The sequence below is a fragment of the Vigna unguiculata genome, chromosome 1, assembly GCF_037176805.1.
Source record: "Vigna unguiculata cultivar grain cowpea cultivar isolate G323 ecotype 2 chromosome 1, ASM3717680v1, whole genome shotgun sequence".
Classification (NCBI taxonomy): domain Eukaryota; kingdom Viridiplantae; phylum Streptophyta; class Magnoliopsida; order Fabales; family Fabaceae; genus Vigna; species Vigna unguiculata.
Genome location: NC_140792.1, coordinates 48160520 through 48186754, shown reverse-complemented (window position 1 = coordinate 48186754; position 26235 = coordinate 48160520). Strand labels below are relative to the sequence as shown.

At 32.9% G+C, this 26235-nt stretch overlaps 5 protein-coding genes across 8 annotated transcripts; 2 read left to right on the top strand and 3 right to left on the bottom strand.

The window, feature by feature from the left end:
• Positions 1-764: 764 nt before the first annotated feature.
• On the top strand, positions 765-4669 carry LOC114193213 (protein FLX-like 2). Of its 2 annotated transcripts, XM_028082942.2 has the most exons (5): positions 766-877; positions 995-1529; positions 2524-2669; positions 2770-2867; positions 3964-4669. In XM_028082942.2, the coding sequence occupies exons 2-5, from the start codon at positions 997-999 to the stop codon at positions 4444-4446; spliced, it is 1260 nt and encodes a 419-aa protein (XP_027938743.1). In that variant the 5' UTR covers positions 766-877; positions 995-996; the 3' UTR covers positions 4447-4669. The 2 variants fall into 2 exon arrangements, with proteins under 2 accessions (XP_027938736.1, XP_027938743.1); XM_028082935.2 differs by having other exon boundaries at positions 765-1529.
• A 4119-nt stretch (positions 4670-8788) lies between these two features.
• On the top strand, positions 8789-11590 carry LOC114179618 (S-adenosylmethionine decarboxylase proenzyme-like). The gene is made up of 3 exons (XM_085675626.1): positions 8789-8959; positions 9843-9995; positions 10119-11590. The coding sequence occupies exon 3, from the start codon at positions 10282-10284 to the stop codon at positions 11350-11352; it is 1071 nt and encodes a 356-aa protein (XP_085531752.1). The 5' UTR covers positions 8789-8959; positions 9843-9995; positions 10119-10281; the 3' UTR covers positions 11353-11590.
• Positions 11591-13996: 2406 nt separating this feature from the next.
• Positions 13997-15310, bottom strand: LOC114195231 (uncharacterized). The gene has a single exon (XM_028085631.2). The coding sequence runs from the start codon at positions 15191-15193 to the stop codon at positions 14057-14059; it is 1137 nt and encodes a 378-aa protein (XP_027941432.1). The 5' UTR covers positions 15194-15310; the 3' UTR covers positions 13997-14056.
• Positions 15311-17567: 2257 nt separating this feature from the next.
• LOC114179747 (uncharacterized) lies at positions 17568-18736 on the bottom strand. Its single transcript, XM_028066217.2, has 3 exons — positions 18603-18736; positions 18418-18486; positions 17568-17887 (listed from the first exon to the last, which is right to left on the bottom strand). Exons 1-3 carry the CDS (start codon positions 18657-18659, stop codon positions 17813-17815), a joined length of 201 nt encoding a protein of 66 aa, XP_027922018.1. The 5' UTR covers positions 18660-18736; the 3' UTR covers positions 17568-17812.
• Positions 18737-21958: 3222 nt separating this feature from the next.
• LOC114196003 (uncharacterized) lies at positions 21959-25615 on the bottom strand. 3 transcript variants are annotated; one of them, XM_028086478.2, is made up of 6 exons: positions 25449-25615; positions 24678-25066; positions 24005-24150; positions 23456-23732; positions 23013-23285; positions 21959-22602 (listed from the first exon to the last, which is right to left on the bottom strand). In XM_028086478.2, exons 2-6 carry the CDS (start codon positions 24969-24971, stop codon positions 22117-22119), a joined length of 1476 nt encoding a protein of 491 aa, XP_027942279.1. In that variant the 5' UTR covers positions 24972-25066; positions 25449-25615; the 3' UTR covers positions 21959-22116. The 3 variants fall into 3 exon arrangements, with proteins under 3 accessions (XP_027942279.1, XP_027942287.1, XP_027942296.1); XM_028086486.2 differs by having other exon boundaries at positions 24678-25182; positions 25449-25565; XM_028086495.2 differs by having other exon boundaries at positions 24678-25185; positions 25449-25562.
• Between the last annotated feature and the right edge of the window lie 620 nt (positions 25616-26235).

Below are 26235 nucleotides of genomic sequence, written 5' to 3'. Positions count from 1 at the left end.
ATTGAAGTGATTTTTTTAATTTATTTTTCTTTTAATTTGACCTATATTTATATTTAAATGGGATTTGTTTTTCTTGTATATATATTTAATCTAAATTAATTTAATTAGTTGACTTTTTATTATTTTATTAATTAATTTTTTATATTCATATAATTTATTTACAATAAAAGATTATACAAATTATTTATTTTTATAATTATTTTCAATAAAATTTATTTTTATAATTTAATACGTCATTGTTAAAATAAGATAAAGTGGACATACCATAACAAATTAAATAATTTTAGTTCGGATTAATTGGAAAATTTGAGGTAGTCGATATATATATATATATATATATATATATATATATATATATATATATATATATATATATATATAAAATTATTAATGTAATAAATAATTTTATTTAATTATATTTTAAATCTTTGAAATAGGAAAATAAATTTTAATAGACTGAATTAAAAAACATATATAACCTAGTTTTTTAATATAAAATTTGAACGATAAAAAGTTTTAAAAATCATTTTACAATCCCTCAAATTTAACGTAGATAGACATAAGTTATATTTTCTTTTCAAGTTTAAAGAATTTCTTTCATTTATAAATTAAATAAAATTTATCCTATTTCTAGAGATTAAATTTTTTTTTTAATGTGTTGAATTCTTACTTACAGAAAAAAAGTAAAACAGTTAAAGTACTCTTTCCAATTAAGTTTTGTATAAACCTCTCAAAAAAAAAAGTAGATTAAGAAAAAATTATACCTACCAGTAACCATCTTGGTGAATTCCTTTTTTTCATCATTGGATTAGGGTTTCTGCGGTTCCTTCACATCGAAACCCTCTTCGATTCGCATCCTCTCTCCCCTACTCCCACTGTACATGGTTCTTTATCATTCGCATTCCGTTTTCAATTCTTCATTCCCTCATTTTAATAGTTCTTCAAATCCCATTTTCTCCGTGCCCTAATTTCACGATCACTCCGTCATCTTCAGCAATGGGAAGCAAAGGCCGCATGCCCCCGCCCCCGCACCTGCGGCGGTCGATCCCGCCGGGTCCCGCCGCGATGCCGCACCCGCTTGCGGCACCATTCGATCTACTCCCGCCGCCGCAGGTGTTGGAGCAGAAGCTAGCGTCGCAGCACGCGGAGATGCAGCGCCTGGCGACGGAGAACCAGCGGCTCGCAGCGACGCACGGAGCGCTGAGACAGGAGCTAGCGGCGGCGCAGCACGAGTTGCAGATGCTCCACGCCCTCGTGGCAGGGCTGAAGGGGGAGCGGGAGCAGCAGGTGCGCGCGCAGTTGGAGAAGATCTCGAAGATGGAGAGCGAGGCTCAGAGCTCAGAGGGCGTGAAGATGGAGCTGCAGCAGGCTCGCGGGGAGGCGCAGAACCTTGTTTTGTCGAGGGATGAACTTGTTTCAAAAGCGCAACAGTTGACTCAGGAACTGCAGAGGGTTCATACTGATGTTGTTCAGATCCCCGCGCTTATCTCTGAGCTTGAATGCCTCAGACAGGAGTATCAGCATTGCAGGTATCCCTTCTTCTGCCTCTTTTTTAGGGTTAGATGGGTTAGATGTGTACTTATGATGTAGTGTGCAATGGGTTCTTCTTAGAGAAAATGTTGTGATGATGATGTAGAAAGTGACCTAGTATATGAAAGCATTGGTTAAGTGTGGTTGTCTATGTAGACATTTCTTCTTGTGTTGTGACCTAGGTGATATGGAATGCTAGCTGTCTCTCTAAGGGATGCAATTATGCCTGTAAAATTCATGGGGTGGTTTTTGTTTCTTTGGTTTAGAGGCTTTGTTAGTATTGGCGAAGGGTGGGATATTATGGGAATGTGGCAATTGGCAAATTTAGAGGTAGTTGTGTCAATTTTTTAACATTTTTCAACATTTGATGAGGGATGTAACCTGATAACATATCTTTAGAATATCTTTAGAATAGTGAAAAAAACGAATAAGGTAGTTAAATTGAGAAATTACTTGTGTGAACTTTATTTAGTGGAAAATATTGTGAAGAGGTTTTTAATAGAAGGGAATGGAGAATTGGGGTTATTGGACAAGGTGAGTATCATTTATGGTGAGTATCATTTAGATGATTTGATAGATGGGTAATAATATAGGGAACCAATGTTATAAAGGCTCTCTCTCCAAAATGTTATTAAGTGACCTTCCTATACTTCACCTTTTAGGCAGCCTTGGCTCAGTTAGAATGGTTAGCATTTGGTAGACATACATCTTAAAAACTCCCATTTTGGTTAAGGGTGAATCTTTCATTCTCATGTCATTCTATTTGGAATCCCAACCACCACTAATGTGACCCTTTTAAACCCATTTATGATTTTGGGTTGATTCTTACCCTAGATTTACTCTTAACCTTCAACCTGCCTTTTTTTACCCATAATTCACTAAAGACAACTTCAAAGCCAACTTTCTGTTCCTATTCTCTCCTTATAACATGTTGGCATAATGTCAAAGTGTCATGTTTAGTGTTCTTGACAATCTTTTGTTCTGGTCATGCAGAGCCACATTTGACTATGAAAAAAAATTATACAATGATCACCTTGAGTCACTCCAGGTGATGGAAAAAAACTATGTTTCTATGAGTAGGGAAGTGGAAAAACTTCGAGCCGAGCTTACAAACACGGCTAATGTGGATCGGAGAAGTAGTATGTATCTCCTTCCATATCTGTTTTATGTGTTAGAATAGAGCCGTTGTCCCTCAATTTGTCTTGATTTCTGGATTGATTACTGGTAATAAAAATTCAGGTGGGCCATATGGTGGCACCTCTGGAACTAACGAGAACGAGGCTTCTGGTCTTCCTGTGGGACAAAATGCTTATGAAGATGGTTATTCTATTATGCAGGTGTGTGATGTCTCCATGTGTTAAGCTATTTTGTTGTGGAGTGCATTATTTTAGTTCATTGTCTAATATTTTTAGTTTTCAAATCTTTTAATAAAAAATATGTGGATTTTTTATGTTTTTATTTATTTTATAAACTCTTTATTCTTAAATATAGTAAATAGAATAATGCTTCAAAGTGTAATTGAGTATGTGTCAATTAATGATGTGTTCCTGGGTTTAATAAAATTAATGATGAACTTTTTGAACTAAATGGTCAAGTATAACAATGATCTATAATTGCAAAGATATTATAGAATGATATGCGAATGTAGTAACAAAACAATTTCTCAGACCCTGTCACTACATACTAATCCTAAGGTTACACAGTCTCATAGAATTATGTTTCCAATATGATGGTGTGCTAACATAATGGACATAATGGCATTTTCCTGGTTGTTGTCTACCCTTTTGTTACTCATTAATCTTTGATAATCACCTTTCTGATGGTACCGAATTAACATAATCACCTTGCTGATTGTTTTTGTTACCATGATAAAGAAATTCCAAATTTATAGGATTATCATGCTCATTTCCATGTTTAGGTGCTTTGCATGATAACAATTGAGAATGTGTTAGTTTATTATCTGTGTGCAGGGAAAATAGGAATGATATAGTGGTAGCAATAGATGCTTTGTGTTCAACTGCTATATTCTAACATCTGCTCCTCTAAACACAGTGCAAAATGTAGTGTTACTGATGAAAGATTTTAATTTGCGTTTAGATTGGGCACTAATAATGGGTTTTCAAGCAATGTGTTTGCTTAGTGCCAATTCTATATTACAACCAGTTATTAAAATAGCTCCTAATCGAGCATTAGATATCCATATTTAAGATGACGGGTCATTGCATTTGTGCCCTCAGTTAGGGATAATTTTAGATACCATAGTAGCTAAAACCAAAAAATAAAATCTCCGGTTCCAATACTGATCTCAAATGTCTATATTGTGTTTCTGTAAACGTGACTTATCTTGAGATATGCTGATAAAGTAATATATACTGATTGGGCCATGTTCTTAGGTTGATTCGGTTTTTCAATTCGAATATTTTTGTTTTACAGGGACGTGGTCCCCTCCCTGCCGGCAGTGGGGGTGGTGGCAGTGCTACTACACTTTCTTCTGCTGGAGCTCAACCTGGTCCAACTCCTGCAGGGACTGGTTATGATCCTCCCAGAGGACCTAGCTATGGTGCATCTGCTGGACCTAATTATGACGCACAAAGGGGTGTTACTTACGACACACAAAGGCTGACTGGTTACGATGCCTTTAGAGGAGGATCAGCATACGATTCCAAGAGAGGGGCAATTTTTGATAATCAAAGAAGTTCCTATGATCCACAGAGAGGTTCGGGATATGATATGCAGAGAGGACCTGGTTACGATTCATCGAGACCAGTTGGCTATGAATCGCAGTCAAGAGGGGTTGGTGGTCCTCATGGACATGCTCCACCGATGAACAATATGCCGTATGGATCCACAACACCGCCTGCTCGTAGTGGAGGTGGATATGAAACTACTCGAGGTGTAAACCCCAATAGGAGATGATGATGACCATTACCTTGAGTTTGTCTGGCTCATGAATGTACGTTTGGTTTTCTCCTATCTTTGTTGTAATGTGCATAGTCCACGAGAGGGGAAACAAATGTTCGTCATTATTGGAAAGACATTCTCACCGCCTATAATTGCTCTACATGAAATTGGTAACACACTACCAATCTAACTTGCCTATATAATTTATTTGGGATTTGAGATGGTTTAATTTTATTAATCTCTTGTCTTCCCTTACCTTCCATTAAATGATTTCAATTTTTTTTTTCTGTCAATCTAGTTAAATGCATATCCCTGTTACTTTGTTCAATTTTCAAGGCCTTTTTATCTTTTACTTTATACTTTTTTAGATTTTAGCTATTTGCCTCGAAAAAGTTTACAATGCTTGGAATATTTTTCATTCGCAATTCAATTCAGCTGTGGAATGTCTAATATGGATTTTCTATATTAATAGGCTGAAATCCGGAGTTAGATATTGTGTGTATAATTTTTGGTCCAAAGAGCATGCAAGGGATGGTCAACAGAGTTAAGTTAGAACAGAACCATTATGTTTCTTAATAGTTCTTACCATAATATTCCTGTCTGGCATTGTATATAAAACAAGTTATCAAAATAACTACGAAACAATATCAATAGATTGTCGAATAATTTGGACTCATTTTACGTTGTTCCTATTTATGCGCATTACTTTTTATATATAAATGGTGATGTTAATTTCAATTACTTTTTATATATTTCATGTAGGTTTTACCATTATATATTTCATTTTTTTTTCATTACTTCTATTTTAAATTTTCTATAAGATTAATGCTTTGTTTAGATTAACGGAACAACAGGAAATGAAAGGAAAGAAAATGAATTAGCAGAAAGAGAATAAAAAATATAATAAAATTACTGTAAATTTTGTAGTTAATTTAATTGATTTAATAGAATAATTCGTAAAATATCTTTTAAAAGTAGTTCGATGCAAAAATAATTTTCAAAATATAAATAAATTTAAAATAAAATGTTAAATTGTAATAAAAAAATATTATTCAATCTTAATAAAAAAAAGTTAAATTTTACAATAATAATAATAATAATAATAATAATTTATAAAAATAATCTATTTTATAAAGTACATGTTATTGTATTTTTATATTAAAAAATTGATACTTTCATAATCAGTAACATAATTATTATAAATATTTTTATATAAATGTAAATACTAAAATCATATTTTTAAACATAATCTATTATATTACAAAAATATAATTGTACATAAATACTCTATTATTATTATTTACACATCAATATATTTTTTAACTTGATTACGGGTACGTCGTAGTCTTTTTTTACAATGTGAAAATTTATTGATTTGTATATTATTTTTATTTTTCTAATTATTTGTTTTCTTTTTTTAGGAATGGCCGACCTCAACATGCTCATCAGGATTCCGACTTGATAAATATTTATCATAAAACGAGTTTAGTCATAGGCCGAGGTGACGAGCATTTGGACCGAGGTGCTCGAGGTAACGAGCACTTAGGTCGAGGTGGCCGAGGTGACGAGCAAATATCACTGGATTTTAGGAATAACCACCCACATGCGAGATTTCAGGAGAGAATAGTGGAGAAGTGGGTAGGTTGGTCAGCTAAAGATCTGACATTAAAACAACAGTTTAAAAACTGAAGGACTATATATATACATAAGGGATTAAGGAAAAAAGGGGGTGAACTTATAAGTGAGAGAGAGAATTATTGTTCTGGTTTGGCCATCATTCCTAGACCGGAACAGATTTGTATATTTTTTTTTATTTTTTTAATTATTTGTTTTTTTTTGGTATATTTTGTTACATAATTTGAAAAGATTATATATATATATATATATATATATATATATATATATATATATATATATATATATATATAGTACGCTGAGAGCTGGCCGACCTGACCAACCTCGCCACGAGCGAGAGAATACCTCAGTACGCTGAAGACTCAACTCAGATCTGACCTCGCTACGAGCGAGAGAATACCTCAGTACGCTGAGGACTCGACTTGATCCGACCTCGCTACGAGCGAGAGAATACCTCAGTACGTTGAGGACTCAACTCGGATCCGACCTCGCTACAAGCGAGAGAATACCTTAGTACGTTGAGGATTCAACTTGATTCGACCTCGCTACGAGCTTGAAAATACCTCAGTACGCTGAGGACTCAACTTAATCATTTTATCTTACTTGTGTCAGTACGCTGAGAACTCAATTATTTTATCTTACTTATGTTATGTTGAGGTCTCCCTAAGGCCGACCTCAGCTAGATCATTTTATATATTACTTGTCTTATGTTGAGGTCTCCCTAAGGCCAACTTTAGCTTAATCATTTTTATGTCGATGTCTTCCTTGAGCCGACCTTAGGTTGATAATCTTCCTTGTGTTATGTTGAGGTCTCCCTAAGGTCGACCTCAGCCAAATCAATTTATATATTACTTCTTATGCTGAGGTCTCCCTCAGGCCGACCTCAGCTTAATCATTTCTATCTTGAGGTCTCCCTTGGGTCGACCTCAAGTTGATCATCTTACTTGTGTTCTTTTGAGGTCTCTTTCAGGCTGGCCTCAACTTAATCATTTTACTTATCTTATGTTGAGGTCTCTCTCGGGCCGACCTCATATGTTGAGGTCTCCCTCAGGCCGACCTCAGCTTGATTGTTTTACTTATCTTATATTGAGGTCTCCCTCGGGCCGACCTCATATGGTGAGGTCTCCCTTAGGCCGACCTCAACTTGACCATTTTACTTATTTTATGTCGAGGTCTCCTCCGGACCGACTTTAGCTTTATCATGTTATATATATTTACTTGTGCTATACTAGAATATGTGGACGGTTTATGACAACCTTTCATCCTAACAAGTTGAGGACTCAAGGTTGGAGGACTATGTATCGTCCAGGGAATGACCGACCTCAACATGCTCATCAAGATTTGACTTGATAAATATTTATCATAAAACAAGAGTTTTAGTCATAGGCTGAGGTGGTCGAGGTAACGAGCACTTGGGCCGAGGTGGCCGAGGTGACGAGCAAATATCACTGGATTTTAGGAATAACCACCCACATGCGAGATTGCAGGAGAGAATAATGGAGAAGTGGGTAGGTTGGTTAGCTAAAGATCTGACATTAAAATAGCAGTATAAAAACTGAAGGACTCTATATATACATAAGGGAATTAAGGAAAAAAAGGGGGGTGAATTCAGGAGTGAGAGAGAGAATTATTGTTCTGGTTTGGCCATCATTCCTAGACCGGAACAATTATTTATCAAGTTATCACATGTTTAAATATGCATGGTTTTGATTGAAGCTGCCAACAGAGACATTTATGGTGTCAAATTGAAGATGTTAAACAACCATATAAACTCACTAAAATAAGTTTTAAATTTGGAATCAACTCCTTGATGTAAAACCACAAAATTAGCATATAATTTTAAATAAATCCAACATAAATTTGCATAATCTTTGAAGATCAATTTAGTGATTCCTGAACTTTATTATGGATTCTCGTTTGTGATAAGCCAATATATTTAAAATAGTTTTAACAGACACACACACATATATATATATATATAACACACACATATATATATATATATATATATATATATATATATATATATATATATATGATGTGTTGCCGGCACAAAGACCGTGCGATCCGACGAGTTATCATGAATCATCAAAGCAATAGGTAGAGTCTGCATCGACCTTTTATCTAATAAATGCATCCTTCTAGAAGTCGGGGTTTGTTGCACATATTAACTCTAGAATTACTACAGTTATCCGAGTAGTATATATATATATATATATATATATATATATATATATATATATATTTATTTTATATTTTTAAAATGGTTTAGTTTAACTTAATTATCTTATCATTTTAAATACTTTAAGATAAAATCATTTATATATATAACAAACATATATCTTATTTTATTTTATATTTTTAGTGCAATCTAAACGGTTTAATTTAACTTTATGAACTTATCATTTTAAATACTTTAAGACAAGAGTAATCTATATATTATAATTTTAATCTGTATCGACCATAAAATACTGGTTGAATTATATGCTTGAAAGGAAAGAATAAAATTGTATGACAGAGTATATTATATTGTAAATTTATAGAAATTTAAAATAAACACCACCTTTGAAAAGCAATCCATGTATTCTATAATTAATCCAAAGATAAAATTAAACATAGTATTTGTTTGTTTAGCACGTTTACTGAGATAGAAAATTGAGGGGTACTATCGTAATTTCCATTCATCTCGGCTCCTATATAAGTTTCATCTCTTCTCTTCATTACAACCCATACGATTTTGATTATAACAACTAATCAAAACCCTTCTCTTCTCCGATTTCGCCCTTCCTTAAATTGTTGTTAGAGCATTTCATTCAGATTAATTTTGATTCGAAGTGCAATTTTGGGAGGGGGATATCAGACAACTTCACTAGCCTCCATTGTATATATACCTGTAAGTATCAATTTTTATTTATTTTTTGTATACTGTTTTAAGATTCTTGTTTATGTTTCATGCACTTGAATATGGTTCCATTTTCATATGAAATAGTGAATTGAAAGAGAGTATTCAGTTTTTTTTTTTCGGTTCTTAGTGTTGTGTTATTGTATCCAAACTTTTTTTCCCGGCTATAAATGTCAGGTACCTTTTTTTTTTTAATCTGAATGTGTGTTTTTGGTCATGTTCTTCAATTATGTCAGAGTTTATGGGGACTGGAAGGAACATTTTTGGGTCTCTGGTTTTTAATATTGTGCATGATTTATTTTTATTTTTTTCTCTCCAGATTATAACCTTTTCAGAATGATCATCAATGTTCTTCTGTTTTTGAATAAAAAAGATTAATTATCTTTTTGTACCTAAAAGAATATCTCGGAAGATTTAATCTCTGTATCTTTTTTCTTATCTCAGATTACACATATTTTTCATCAACGATATAGAGATCAAAAGCATCTTAAATTTTTACAGGAACAGTTTAGAAACGAATTTTAGGATAAAATTATACTTTATCCTTGGAAGAGTGACCCTGTTGTCTGCATTGCAGGGAACAATTTTCTTGACTTTTTAACACACACAGCCTACGCATGATAGCATACGTCTTTTACCCCTATTGATTGCGGTTGTATAAACTGATTATGGAATTCATATTATCATTTTGTATTTATGTGCTGAACTCGATGAAAGGTTACGCCACGTTCATGGTGAATTTGTTCAAGATTGCAGTTTTTCCTTCGTTTTTTATATGTTCATGTTCTTCTCACACCATAAAATATTCTAGAATTCATGTTTGCACAGGTGTTGCTAGCATTCTGCCATTGATTTTGTTTTCTTCTTTTGTCAGAAAGGTCTGAATGATCTGATGGAGTCCAAAGGTGGCAAGAAGAAGTCGTCTAGTAGTAAATCCTTTTTGTACGAAACTCCCCTCGGCTACATCATTGAAGACGTTCGCCCACACGGTGGAATCAAGAAATTCAGATCCGCTGCTTACTCCAACGTAAATATTTATTCTATTTGTTTTCTGATGATTAGATTCAGACATTTAGTTTTTTCTTTTTGCTTGATTCAGACATTTAGTATCCAACATTATGTTTGACAATCGAACTTTTGTCTATTGCAGTGCATCCGCAAGCCATCCTGACTTTGGCTTTGTTGTGTGACATAAACCCCGTCTTCATTTTGTCTGCTCTTCGTTTTCGTTTTCGTTTTCTTTTTCTTTTTCTCTCCCTTGTGTTTTTGTTCTCTACCTACGCAGCAAAACTTTCCTTTCTTTTCTAGCCAAGATGGCAGCCTCAGCCATTGGTTTTGAAGGTTATGAAAAAAGGCTTGAGATATCATTTTCTGAAGATGGCGTTCTTGCTGGAGGATCAGGTCTGCGAGCATTGTCCAGGGACCAATTGGATGAGTTTCTGAACCCAGCGGAGTGCACTATTGTTTCATCGCTTTCAAACGATTGTCTTGACTCTTATGTTCTGTCGGAGTCAAGCCTGTTTATCTATCCTTATAAACTTATCATCAAAACTTGTGGCACTACCAAATTGCTTCTGTCCATTCCTTCAATTCTCAAGTTAGCTGATTCCATTGACCTTTCTGTGAAATCTGTAAGGTACACCCGCGGAAGTTTCATTTTTCCCCGTGCGCAGTCATATCCTCATCGTAGCTTTTCAGAAGAAGTCTCTGTCCTTGATAGCTATTTCGGGAAGCTCGGTAATGGTAGCAAAGCTTACGCAATGGGCGACCCTTCAAAGTCACAGTTATGGCACATCTACTCTGCAAGTGCTCAGGCAAAAGAATCATTGGAATCGGTCTATGGCCTTGAGATGTGTATGACTGGTTTAGACAAGGAATGTGCTTCTGTATTTTTCAAAGAAAATACATCTTCAGCAGCTTTGATGACTGAGAATTCTGGAATTAGGAATATCCTTCCACTGTCTGATATATGTGACTTTGAATTTGACCCTTGTGGTTATTCTATGAATGGTATAGAAGGGAATGCAATATCCACCATCCATGTCACCCCAGAAGATGGTTTCAGTTATGCTAGTTTCGAAGCTGTTGGTTATGACTTTGATGACATGGCTCTGTGCGAACTTGTGGATAGGGTTTTAGCATGCTTCCGTCCTGCAGAGTTTTCTGTTGCTCTGCACATTGACATGCATGGTGAAAAGCTTGACAAATTTCCCTTGGACATCAGTGGTTATTACTGTGGAGAGAGGACTAATGAAGAACTTGGAGTGGGTGGTGCAATTATGTACCAGAAATTTGTTCTATGCGATGGTAGTGCGTCTCCCAGGTCAATTCTGAGATGCTGCTGGAGTGAGGATGAAAATGAAGATGAAGCAAGGGAGATATAAATGCTTCTGGGTTTTATGTTTTGTTGTTTATCTTTAATCTCTGTTTTTACCTAAATAACTTTGGGGGTTATGATCTGAGAGTGGAGCTACAAACGTGCTGTGTTGTTTCACTTGCTAGTTTGTTTGTGTGATTCTGCTGATGTTTTTTCCTTACAACTGCCAACTCATGAGGTACTGGTGTTGCAGCTGTTTATTATGGAAGTATAATAAATGAATAAATGTTTAATAAGATCCTCAACCACGATCCATTCAACTTTATAATTTTCATTAATGTAGTTCTAAGGGAAAGAGAAACGTAACGTTAATGTAGATATAGTTCTCAGATAGAGAATTAAAAAAAATAAAATAAAGGGATTTGATATTTCGTAATCATATGTAATTTCAACTTTTGTTAAATATACATTTGATTTCACGATTTGCAGTCTTTGGGAGAAAAAAAGGCTTATTTGTTTTTATTTTTTATTTTGAAAGTATGCCACATTCTTTCAACGAATAGAATAAAGCGGATTAAGATAAACAAATTAATTGAAATATTAGATATTAAAATAATAAATGATCGAAAGAAATAAAAGAGGAAAAATTAAAAATAGATAAAAGTTATTATAAAAAAATAAGTTGATTCTAATTTATTCAAAATAAGAGGCATATTTGTAATAACTCTTTTATTTCAATCGCCTTCTTCCCCTCATTCTAACACTGAACACTTCACTCTCTATTTCACCATCATCCCTTACACAGCTACCTTCAAACTTAACCAAATTTCTTTTGCTCCTGAATCAGATGCTGGAGAAGTGACCCCGACAAATCCTCAAGCTACCTCCATCCCTAGCCTTTCTTCCTCCAGGTAAGCTCCAATTTCGTTTTGAAGTCCAATTCCAGATTTCAACTAGAAATCTTGTCACTATTCTGGGTCTAATCGAGTGTTCCTCACTCATCCATGTCTGAATGATGAAATTGCTAGGTTAAATTAAAGAATTATACCCCTCCTCTCTTAGTTGCTCTCACCCAAAGCATTCTTCATTATTTAATGTAAGGGAAGCTGACTTTTCAACCAAATTTAATGCGAAATGTGTTCATGAGTGATTGAAGTGTGTGATTGTGTATTTAATTGGTGTTTAAGACTGTCTGTGTGTGAATTTGGGTGATGGATTATTTTTTAGCGAGCCTGCATGTGAAGAACAGAGAGGATTTCCTGGTAGTTTCGCCCAGGCGAGCCGCTCTCTCCTGAGCGAGAATACCAGAAGATCACCTCTGTCACTGCGCGAAATCTCGCCTAGGCGAGCTGGAGTCGCCTGAGCGAGATAACTTCTCGTCTAGGCGAGCCAGTTTAGCCTGTGCGAGAGTTCGCCCAGGATTCTTAAATTGCCACTGTATGAGGTCTCGTCCAGGCGAGAGCAACTCGCCTAAGCGAGATAAACTCTCTAGCTTAGGCAAGACCCTCTAGCCTAAGCGAGATTCCCTGTAGAAATTAGTTTTCTCACTGTCTTGATTACATGATGCTATATTGATTGCCTTAAGATGATAATGGTTGATCTTATATGTGATCCTTATGCATGTCAGACTGTGTGATGGAATTGAGTGTGAATTTGATATGAATGAGAATATGTTGGAGTTAGGATTTCAAGGGAAATTCTAAGGTAATGGTTTTAGTAAATGTAAGGGCATGAGGACTCATATTGGTGGCATCCTGACGCTCCTAGTAACTATTAAGACTCAAGTAGAGTATGATGGATTACGTCGGGGGGAGTAGCAGGAGATCCTGGTCTATGAATCCGATCCATCATAGAGGTGATGGGATTTACCTTGAGAGTGGTTGGGTAATACCCCTTGTGCCTAAAACTCTGCAGAGTTTGGGAACCGTCTCAAGTGCAAGTCACCAAGAGCTCCAATGCCACTTACATAATCCGGATATCGAGTCTAAAATGGTGTTTAGTGTGATGGTTGGGATTAATTGGATGATTCTGAGTCTGTGTGATAAATTTTGTTTCTTGTGTCTTTTATTTATGCAATGATCGTCCTTATTGAATGGCGTGAGCAGATATAGGTGTAGGTGAGGATACACCCCTCCGGGACAGGAGATGAGTATATTAGACGTTTCAGTAGTAGTTGTAGCTTTTTGTTTGACTTAGCTGATCGAGTGTTTTGTAATTCCTTTAATAATGTATGGGCTGTATATTATACTGGCCTACGTCATCATCTGCTTCTGAATTATTGGAATTTAAATGTTTTGTTTAATAGTATAAAAACTATGAAAATGAGATGTTACACTATTGATTATCTATTGATTATTCTTTAGTTACTTATTTTCTTAGATTTTAAAATTAATCAATTTAAATTTTCATTATTAATCAAAATATATTTTCAATTAAAAATAAAACTTTTTAGATTAATCAAAAATAAATTTAATCAAAGTGCATTTCCATTTAAATATGTTATATCTAATCAATGTTTATTTTTTTTATCGCATTTATTAAATAAAAAATTAATTAATCAAAATATATTTCTCAATTATTATAAAAAAAAAATCATTCAATTACATATATAAATTTATAAATTTAATCAAAATATATTCTCAATTAAAATTAACAATGATTCATATTGCAAATGAATTTATTAATCTAATATAAGAATCCAATTAAAAAAATTACAACAAAATCAAAACCAAACATAACATAAAAGTAAGAAAATGTATGGTTTAACAAAATCAATTGACCTTGTTCATCTTCTTGACAAGGCGAGCCATCTGGTACTTCCAAAAGATAAAATAAACGAAGCCCAAACCAACAAGCACGAAGATCCAAACACTCTCGTCTTCACCCTTCCATCGCAACTCAGCAATCGCAAAACTCTCTCTTCCCGAATCCCCCATCTTCCCTTCATCCACGTGTCCGTACAACACATACACCCTGTCTTTATCTCCCACCACCACCGACGTCGGAAACCGCCGCACATTCACCTCCACCTTGTCGAACACCGCTCCCTCCGACCAACTATTCATGCTCTTCAACAACCACAACTCTTTCATCGGCGCCACCACTGCCGCCACCCCGTCGCTCCTCACCGCGATGTCTTCAGCGCCGATCAACTCCTCCTTTACCAACACCTTCCTCGCCGTCCCGTCTACCGCGTCCACCTTGAAAACCTTCCCGGTGCTCGATTGCACCACTAAGAGGTAACCCTTGCTAACGTAAGTGATTCCGTTCAGCCCTAGGTAATCATGAGGTGACAATCCGTCGTCCACTGGATTGTTAGTCTCCAACAATCCGTCGTCCACTGGATTGTTAGTCTCCGTCAAGTACTTCCGCGATCTGGAGAAGATCGAGGCGGAACCGTCGGCGGTGACCTTCCAGATGAAGTTTCCACCGGAGTTGGTGACAAAGGCGTTGCCACTGTAATCGACAGCGACATCGTTGGCGGCGTCCATGCCTTCGGACGGGAGGGGACTGAGGAAGAGGCGGCGGCGGGACCGGAGGTCGTAGGCGGCGAGGGCGTTGAACGGAGGGAGGGGAGGGTACGAGTGGACGACGGCGAGGAGGCGGTTGCGCGGGGCATCGACGGCGAGGCCCAGGATGGAGGCACCTTCGGGAAGGTCGGTGTCGGAGATGTAGGTTTCGACGATGCCGGAGTCCGAGACGGCGGTGATGACCCGTTGTCGGAGGGATCCGAGGAGGAAGTGCTGCATGATGGGATCCCATGCGAGGGATTCCGGGTAAAGATTCGATGACCGGAAATTGATGACGTGGGCATCCCGAGCGATGACTGGGACTGGACCTGGGCCCAGTAAGAAGAAGATAATTGTGATGAGTACGAGGAAGCTTTGTTTGGGTGATGAGATTGACATTATGATTGGAGAGAGTGTAACGTGAATATGGTCGTTAGAATCAGAATAAGCTTAGGCATGGAGTAAAAAACGGAAACAACCAATTAAAAATTTTCAGTTTCTTACTAAGTTGAGCAAATTAGGGTTTGACTGAGATTTATGTTTATGTTTCCAAACTCTGACAGAAAATATAATCATATTTTGCTCCATTTTTTATCTATTTTTAATTTATTATTTTAATTAATATTAGATTATTTATTGATTAGAATAATAAATAAGAATAAGTAAAAAAAGTTGGTCAAAATATTGTTATTTAAGAGAAAAATAGTTAAAAAAAAGGTAAAATTGTAAATTTTAAATAAAAATATTTAATTTTATTCTTGAAACTTTTAATAAGAGAAAGAAATATGGGCATGGATAAAAAGGATCCAATAGTTTATTATTTGAAAATTTTATTACATGAAGTATTAATTTTTAAGAATTTGATTACAAACTTTTAAAAACTATGGATTAAAATAAATTGTTCTAGTTAGAAGAGGTAAATTGTTAATATGGAATGCAATCAGAAAAATATATAAAACTATTAATTAATTATTTTCTTTTAATAAATACTAAACCATGGAAAAATCGAAATTTTTTGGGTGAATAATAAACATGAAAAATTATAAAGTTTAAATATCCTTTTTGCACTCTCATATTTTCCATTGACGTAATCTGTTCGTTCAAGCAGGTAAAGAACGAAACCACCTTAACCAACCATATTTTCACTGTTACTGTGTGTACCACTTGCTTCTTGCTGATGAATTTCTCAGATAGCTTTCATTTTCACTCTTGTTATTTTATAAATTTAAAATTATATATTAACATTAATTATTAAAAACCATGCTCAATTATATTAATCATTAATATATTATTGTTAGTCGAATTAAAATTAAACTAAGGTTTATTTATATCTTGAGTTCTGAATAATTTTAGAAATTTGTAATTTTTTATTAAATTTGTGATCCCGCATGTTCCTTAAGAACTCTGTCGGTGTAATGAGAAGAAAAAATAAAAATTATTTTAATAAAAATTTATTATTTTATTTTATTTTATATTTTATTATTTATTAATATTAAATAATTGTACTTTATAAAAGAAAATAAAAAATACTTAATTTAATTTTTATTAATTTTTAATATAATACTATCTAATTTAAAAAATACATACAATTTAAAAAATTTAAAAGTATAAATAATTTTAAAAATATTAGTCATAAATAATTTAAAAAATTAAAAATAAAATTAGAAAAATTTGGGAGGACCTTGACCCATGCTCCTTAAAAACTCTGCCCTGTTCTTTTCTTAAACATGGTCTGAGTGTAGAAAAAGTTTCATCAATTAATCTTATTTCACACTCTTCTTTACCTTAATACAGCTTATAACGGGGCATTTTGATATTACAGAAACAGAATAATTGAAAAAAAAAATAAGTGAGAATAGATAAAAAATGAAGTGTAATGAAGAATTTTTAAAATTACTATCACTTATACAAATTTTATGAGACTTTTATAATTAAAATATCGTTGTTTGAATTTTAACATTTTATATATTAGAATTCTTGAAAGGATCTTACATATTATTGAAAATATTATAATTTTAAAAGTAAATGAAATATCTTAATAAACTATCATTATATTTTGATTTTGACGACTTATTTATATTATTTACAAGTTTTTGTCATGAGCTGTAAAAGAAAAAGGCTTTTATTCATGACAAGAATTGAAGTATTAATTAATTCATTGCGTACTCCTAAGAGTATTTGATTAAAAAGAATGGAAAAAAATAAAATGAAAAAAAACTTATAAAATCTCGTTTTTATTTTGTTTATTTTCTACCAACATTACTAAGTTGACTTATGCTCTCTTTAATTCACTTTATAATTAACAAGTAAGTTAATACTGTATGTAACAAAATTTAAGATATTTCAGATTTCTGGATAATTTATTCTTTTCCAATATAACATTTTATTACTTTTTTTAATTAGTTACATATTAAAATATTATATATTTACTTTTAATATAATAAAATAATTATAAATTTAAAATGAAAATAATAATTTTATTAATTTTGTTCGAAATATATGTTTAATTTTTATTAATTATTCTTAATATTTCGTTATTTTGTAAATTGAAAATTATATTAATGATAATTTATATATATATATATAATTATTACAAACTAATTACATGTTTAATTATATTAATTATTAATATATTGTTGTTAATGGAAACAAAATTAAACTAAGGCTTAATTATATTTTGATTCTTCAATATCAATTATTTGGAAATAAATAATTTCTTATATGTATTTGAGATAAAACCTAAGCATTGGAATAGAGTTACACAAGAACAACATTTTGAAGAAGAAAATGGGACATAAATTGCATTAATATATTGTTGTTTGTAAACTATAATATGATAATTCTACAAACAAATATGACCTTCGTTCAAGTGGTTGATACATAAACAATCTTATTTATCCATCTGAAAAGGGAAAAAAATGCTAGAAGCAAAATATAGCATACGCAACTAAATATGCATATAGACCAAAAACCAATGTTTGGGATATAAATAGTTGCTTGAAGAAATCTCCATTATATTCATTTGTTAGCCCCAGCTGCGTCTTTAGCAGCATCAGCAGCACCTTGTGCCTTTGCCTGCATTTGTTGGCCAGCCTACACACCATAACACAGTTTCATCAAAATCCTCCATAATTTTGAGTTTATTTTATATAATCTAGCATCATGTTTGGAAAAGCTTTTTTCTTTCATTTAAGTAGTTTCAATAAGAAAATAAGTTATTTATAAAGTAAATTGTATTGCATCCATATAAAGGTTATCTCAAACCTGTTTTTCATCATCCTTATTTTTAAATAAAGTATAATTTTCTATAGAAAGTGTGATTTTCCATGGTATTAAACCAACATAGAATGTAACTTTTTATCATAGATATGACAAACTTTTTTGTCCCAAGTGGACCTTTTATGACAGATCCAAAATTGGCATAGAACGTGGACTTCTTATGGAACAATTCTTGAACTGGCATAAAAAGTTTATATGTCGATTGTATTTATGATGGGTCTAAAATCGACAAATAAAGCATTTTCTAATTAATATAAAAATCTTTGTTGTCCTAGTGACCGATTCTGATTATACTTTGTTATAAACTGTTAACATAATTGAATTGATCAACCAAATGTTCTAACCTCTTGGCAAGATTCTTTGGCAGATTGAGCAGCATTGCTTGCACTATCCATCATGTTACTAGCCTTCTCCTAAATTATCAACAACATTAATCCTTTTTATGCCACTATAATCGAGAATGTTGTTCAAAAATATAAGGAAATGAATATATTTAACACATGGGACATGGTACAAGTGCTAAACTCACCTTAGCTTGTCCACTAGCTTGACCAGCTTGATGGCTCATGTCTTGGGATTTGTCCATTTTTTGGTTTCCTTGTTCTGAATTATGAACTTGAAAAAGTATAAGGTAATTGAACAAGCACTTCTTAATATGAGATGTTATTCATAATTGTTAGGTGCATGTATATATAGTGGCTCAAAGTAATACATGTAATGACATGTACCATTAGGTGAGCGAAATTTCAGCTCAAGAATAAGCACCTAACCTTCGTTTGCTTTCTAAAATTGTCAGTTAAACCAACAATAGAGAAAAAACTATTGGAATTGATCTATCGTGCTAAAAATAGAAAACACATATTTGTTGAATGTGCAAAGGTACATGAACTTCGTTCTTAGTTAGTTTTAAGAGAATCTTTACAACTCTAATAAGGTGTGAAAGTTTTTTGTTGCGGTGAATTGAACATTAATGAAAATAATATGTTTTTCTTGTCTTAAAATTGTTGTTTGTATTACTTTTTTGTAGTAACCTCATTGTTGTTCTCTTTTATCATATTCACATGGATTCACATTAATATGATTGTTGTTATGATTTTAAAAAATATAATTTATTGTTGTTTTTATAGCAATTTTGTTCTTGTAGTTTAATAATATATACTCTTTCCATTATTTTTTTTATTGCATATAAACATAATTAATCATTTTTCAACAAAACTACCTAAATAAAATTGACCGGATTATAATAATAAAAAAAAAAATTATCGCGATAATCTAATTTCAAACACAAGTCCCAAAGTTTTAACTTGATATTAGACTTAAAAATAAAGAACTTCTTATTTCTTGAACCACCAAACAATAGTAGAACATATTTTCTTCTACTAATAAAAATCGACAGAAAGATGAACAAAAGATTAATGTGGACAAAACAAAAACATACTCTTTGCTTGGGGAATGATCAAATTTTCATTTTTTTTTTTAGTTTTTCATGGATTCAGAAAATTGTAGAAAAGATGAATTATCCGAATGAGAATTACCTTCGATTCGGATAACTGACTAAGAGTGTTCACACCGAATTTAAAATTACGATAAGAGAATATGTTAATAATTATTTATAAATATTTGTTTAGTTATATAAATTAAGAATAATAACAAGTAAATGATTTATTGATTAGATTTGTTAAAATAATTCCATTCTCAATAAATATATTTGTTTTTCTCTTACGAAATACAAATGTTTATATAAATTATTTGAAATAAAATCATAATATAGTTAATATTAGGATTTTGCTATAAAATTAATTAGATTATAGACAAATCAACAATACAAATACCAATATGAAAAGTGAGCCATGCACTCTTTAATTTCATTCCTTGTGTTTTCCACTCAAAATCTATATTGGCAAAACCCATTTGGAAAAGAAATACGAGCAAAACCAGTGTCAGTGATTGCATCTATGTAATAATCAACTTCACTTTTAAACAATTTAATATATTTTAAAGCAAACCAAGAGAGTAAATAGAATAAATATAAAGAGAAATGTAACGAAATCTCAAAAAATACCAACGTAATTTACTGTGCAAACTTGATAAAATATAGATTTAATAAACTCTTTTATTTCATACAATAAGTGCGTTTTCTTTTCTTTTCATATAATTTTTTAAAATTCCTTTTGTTTGTACTATTTTGTCTTTATTACCTTTAATGGAAATAAAATCATGTTGATCTTACTGTATCACACATTAAAACTAGCATACAACACACCGCGTGTGTACACATTTTCTAAATATATGTTATATTATATTAATAGATGATGATAATGTGATTTTTTAAGTTAACATATAAAATAAAATTATATTTATTAAAAATAAAGTAAAATATATCAGAAAATATGAGAGAATAATTGTTGATAAATAGAGAAAAAAAAAGAAACAGAGATAGACGATTTTTTAAAAAAACTTGTAAAATTAACGGTCAATTTTCAAAAATGTAATAAATAATTATATTTTAGAGGGTAAAATTGATATTTTGAAATGTGGACACAAAAGAGGGAATCATTTTTATATTTGTTATTAGCATACACACAGGCGCTGTCGCACATGTATGTACGCATTTTTTAAATATGCGTTATATTATTTTAGTAAATGATGATAATGTAATTTTTTTAAGTTAATATATAAAATAAAATTATATTTATTAAAAATAAAGTGAAATATATCAGTAAAGATGAGAGAATAACCGTTGATAAATAGAGAAAAAGAGAAGAAGCAAATATAGACGATTTTTAAAAAAAAACTTATAAAAATAACGGTCAATTTTCAAAAAGTTAATAAATAATTATATTTTAAAGATAAAATTGGTATTTTAAAATATGGACACAAAAAAGAAATCTCTTTATATATTGTTATAGATGATGTTACTCTAACACACATCTCAATCAAATTCAAAGAAGTTTTTGTTATTTTATTTTGTATGGTTTTCATTTATCCCAAAAAAAAACAAAATTATGTTTAACCATAGTTATATACCAAACCAAAATCTTCTCTTGATATTCCTTCTCCTAAGTAATTTGTTCTTGCATATCTTTTGGAATTTGTGTTTTTCTTTTTAATTTAATCCATTTATTCATATTACTTACATCTTCATGACTTTTAAGTAATTGGTGAGTGTGTTTTTTTTAGTACAATTAAATTTAAAATCACCTAAACATTTCGAACCAAACACTTAAAACAATTACGTATCACCAAACTAAATAATTGTCAACATCATTCAAGGCGGTAAACCAATGAATGATTTATGAAGTGCACACTTTTACGACAAACTTGATCGATCCTTTCACATAGGGATGTCAAAATGGATCAGGCCTGCCCGCCAACCCGCCAGAAAAAGAACGGGCTGGGTTGAAATTTTCAACCCTCTATAATCTGACCTGCCTAACCCGCTAGTTTAGCGGGCCAAAACAGGTCAGCCCGCAAACTAGCCCACCAACCTGTTTTTTTATTTGTTTTTAATTTTTGTTATGTTTAAAATTACAAATAATTACAAAATAATACTTTTTTTATATTATATAAATAAATTTATATATATATATATATATAATAGATTTATAAACATAAATTTATAAAAAGTTAAAAAAAAATTAAAAAAATTAAAAAACAAAGACAGGTCAGCCCGCGGGCCAGTCCGCCAGCTCACCTTAAGAAAGGACGGATTACAATATCCAACCTGTTTATTGATGGCGGACCAGTCCGACCCGATCCGTTTTTAACAGGTCACAAGTGGACCGAGCCAAAACAAGTCAGACCGGCACGTTGTGCCACCCCTACTTTCACACATGGTAGGTAGAGAGGCTCACAAGGGTTTCGTGAGTTCACGTGTCTCTAGCATGAACAAAAACAACAAAGAAAATTTTATTGATGCTGAGTTTACATTGTTGTTTTTAAAAACAAAACTTATTCTACATGATGTAAAAGATCCTTAAGTCACTAAATGTCAGTGAGAGAATAAAAAAGTAACAAGTGACATGAGAGTCCTAACTTCATGGTTAAGCAGTTTTCTCATCTAAGCTAATAAATTTCTTTATAATTCCCATCATTTCTCCCCCAGGGAATCGCCCCAGACACCCTCTTGCAGCAGCCACTTCATTCAGCTCATAAACTGAATCACCACTGTAAGCTTCACAACATTTGTGTAATCCCTCCTTTGTGTCCAAATCATTAAGCAAGTCTTCACCAGACTTGACACTGGGAATGGGAAATGGATCAAGAGAAGTTTTGAGAACAGTTGATTCCCCAATAGCACCAACAAAGTCTTTCAGCCTACACATGGCGAATGGAACTGATTCAAAGCTATGATCACCATATTCTACTGGAGTAGAGTGATCTCCTGTGACACAAAGGTAAAACTGATATTCTCCAGATGATTCTGCTTCCCAGAGAAGCCTTGCAAGCTGCCCCACTGCAGTATCAACAGCTTCTAATGCTTTAACCTTCAGGATGCTCGCCTTGTCATGGCCAGCATCATCTATTGCCTACAGTACCACACAAAGTCTTATCACATAATCCAAAAGGGTAGAAGTAAAAATAGTCTAGAACAGTATAAGAATAATGAGAAATGAAGCAGCAGTAGCAAAAGATTGAACATTTAACTATGATATTGTATTGCTTAGTATTTGTATTTCCAGTTAAATTTTCCTGGATTCATCATCATCTTTTGATAGTTTTAGTCTATGCAGGAGCAGCAGCAGCACTAAACAATATGCATCAAATCCTTTACATTAAGCTAGAGATTGAATTACAATTAACACTTCTTAATTTCTGCATTGCAGCAAAAAGATGGTACTAAACTCCCCATATATAAAATGGGATTCTGGGACAGATAGGAGGCAAATTGCTGAAAAGTAAAAGCAGATAACAAGAACAAAAGTTGTAAATTTATGACCTTGATATGAAGAAATCCAAAGTCATAGCCATCAGAGCGACCTGCTTTAAACTCATCCTCTCCAGGTACAAACACTTTGGGGCAGGACTGTAAAGGAGCCGAGAGTGCCTTAGCTATTGCCGATGCTTTTGATGTTAATAAAGTTCGGTAGTCCCCAGTTGCTCCAGGAGCATCTAGAATATCAATTCCGAGTGATAAGCCCAAGCCAGCAATTATTTTTGTTGGAGCCACCATGCATGGCCACAGACCATGTTTATCTAAAAATGGTGTAACCTGTGATATATAATTTTAAGTGATAAATGCATATACACATGTATGATGGGCTTTCCTTTAAGGTAGCAGAATATGTAAATGGATTAAGATGTATCACCGCTTTTCTTATGCATCACTTTAATGCTTGAAAAATAAATGAATCAGCTATGATATAAACTCAAAGAACAGACCTCAATTCGAATGCCACAACCTCTTAAAAGGACTACGTTTGCTATGTTCTTCCCTTCTGCAACACGTTTAGCGTTCACAGGATGTGAAACCAGAATTTTTGTTATTTCCTTGGACAATTCATTAACAACAGCAGCAGTATTCCTTGCTTCTTGAGAATCATCTAAAGCTTCTGCTTTCAAAAGTAAGCGGTTGTCCTTTAATGGGTCTGTTCCTGATATATTTCCACTCAAATTTGGTCCTTTAACAACTACTCCACATCTATGTTCTGTTGCATACCTAATAGAGGAATAGCCATCACAAATAAAAACGGTTAATTCTTTTGGTAGATAATAGTCATTGATTTAGCTATCAAAAATCTTGAGTTCCCAAACTAGTAATCATTTAGTAGTCAATTTTACTTGAAATTTTTAAAAATTGAAAGAAATCTTCAAGCCAAATAAAATAAAGTGCAACAATTAACCCTTGAAAACATGATATTATCCATGATAAGTGGTAACCTACATTAACAATTAACCATTAAATGCTATAGCAACCTTAGGCATCTTCACCTGACTCTGACTTCATACTGAGGGAATGATGGAAGCTTCAATCCATCTAGGGCAGAACAGAGTATGGGGCCTTCTTCTTCAAAGTGCCTGTCAGCTCTCCTACTGCTGACTATTCCAGTTTTCTCATCAAGGGTAGCAAAGTTTGACTGCAGGAAAATGTTTTGAGTGATTAACATGAACAATGCAAAGAAAACTCACTTTTAGACAAGGCTAAGAATTAACAACTTCAACAGAAGAACATAGAAAGAAAGCACAATCTATGTAACAAATATATCAGTAATTTTAGAAACTTGATCAGAATACTGATGCCAACCAACATATACATGGTTTAAATCTTAAAATTAAATATGGAATCCTTTACAGAATTTATCAAATGAGAAGTTGTTCTGAAGTCATCGCATCCAGGAAAGCAAGGAAAGAAGACAGAACATTGATAGTGCCCCTAACAGTGTTACTATTCTTTGCTAACCATGAAAAAAAATTAGCCAAGAATATGCTAAAATTTGAGAAAAATATCTAATCTGGTTGAATCTCAAATTTGCATCAATCTTTCAACGCAATCCGCTATCTAAATCATCCAGGAAGGGGATAATATCTGTGGCCTGAAATAAAGTATAATAGCTTCAAACAAAAATAAGCATGGAAAATGGTGAAAATAGGGTTTTTAACCAACCTTAAAAGCAATATCACCAGGTGACATGGCCAATCCTGCCCCCATGGATTCGAATGCTCCTCGACCACGATAATAAACCCTAGGATCATAACCCAACAAGGAAAGATGAGCAGTGTCACTTCCACAAGCTAAGCCAACCTCAACAGGGTCCATTAGTCCATTAACTCCAGCACATGCTATGCCATCCAAATTGGGTACTCTTGCTGCCTGAAGAGGAGTCTTCAATCCAAGCCTTGGCAGTGACACATCAGCCAACCCATCAATCAACACAAATGCCACTCTTTTTTTGGGCATTCTGCTCCGTTTTTCCTTGCTTCCCTCAGGTTATAAATAGCAGGGTTAAACAGCAAGTAACAAATCACTCCAATGGTGTTTTCACTGCCAAATCCCTGCCACCATAGTAACATTTTATTTTTCAGCAATTTGGCTTCACAACTTACAAAGGCTCAACCAATCCCATTCAACCATCACTCTTTTCTTTCTTTCAAAAGGGGAAGAACAAACTCTGCTATAGAAAAAACAGGAATGAAACCAGAGACAAAAGAGAAGGAAGAAAGAAAATCCCAGCAACAAAATTGGAACTTTGTTTCAATTTTGTTTTCAGTGTTCGAACTGGAAACTTGGATGCAATCCCAATACATTTCAAACATTAATAAGTACAATTGCATCGATCTCCCATTTATGAACTTGGCATGGTGGAGATGCAGGGAAATGAAATTGCAATATAAGGAAGAACATAATGGATGATAACATCTGAAATAAAAATACAACCTTGAATGCTTGGACAATGAATGTCAGCGATCCAGACAGAAGAGTCAGCAGAAGAGAGGGGAATAAGATGGAAGATTTAAGACAAAAACGCAATAAACACTTTCAGATGTTCACTTTATTCTTCACCCTTTATTCTCCACTCAATCAAATCATAATGTAGAAATGGAAAAGCATAAATTATTCTTAATTTATTTTAAAAAAAATCATCTTTTATAAATATTGGAAAATTTGTCCCAACATTATAATAGCAAAATAAGTAGTTCAAGTGTCAAGCCGGTTTTCACCATAAATTTAATTAATCAGAAAATGAGTAGTAGAAATATATAAGCAGATATTTAATGACTAAAGTGTCATTTTATTGTTTATGTTTTTAGTATTTTTTATGTTTATACGCGCTTTTTAAGTAAATCATTGGCCTCTTTTAATATATTTATTTTTAATATTCAAAATTTATATCAACGAAGTATGATAGTAAAAACATTTTTTGAAGTAAAATATATCAATATTGTTTATTTCAAATTAATAGATGGAATGAATGCCATTTTAATGTAACAGCTAAATATGTTTCATAGATATGTTAACGTTTACTTCAGTCAATTAAAAACATTATTTTTTTTTTCATTTTTGTAAAAAATGTTGTTTTTTCTTTTAGGATGTGTTCCTTTGTGTGGATGAATTTGAGGAAGAGTGTTTGAATGAATATGTGTGTTTTTTTGTAGTGAATTTAGAGGGTAAAGTGAGTAGATTTGAAGATAAATTTTATGAGAGTTAGGTTTTGTTCACTTGG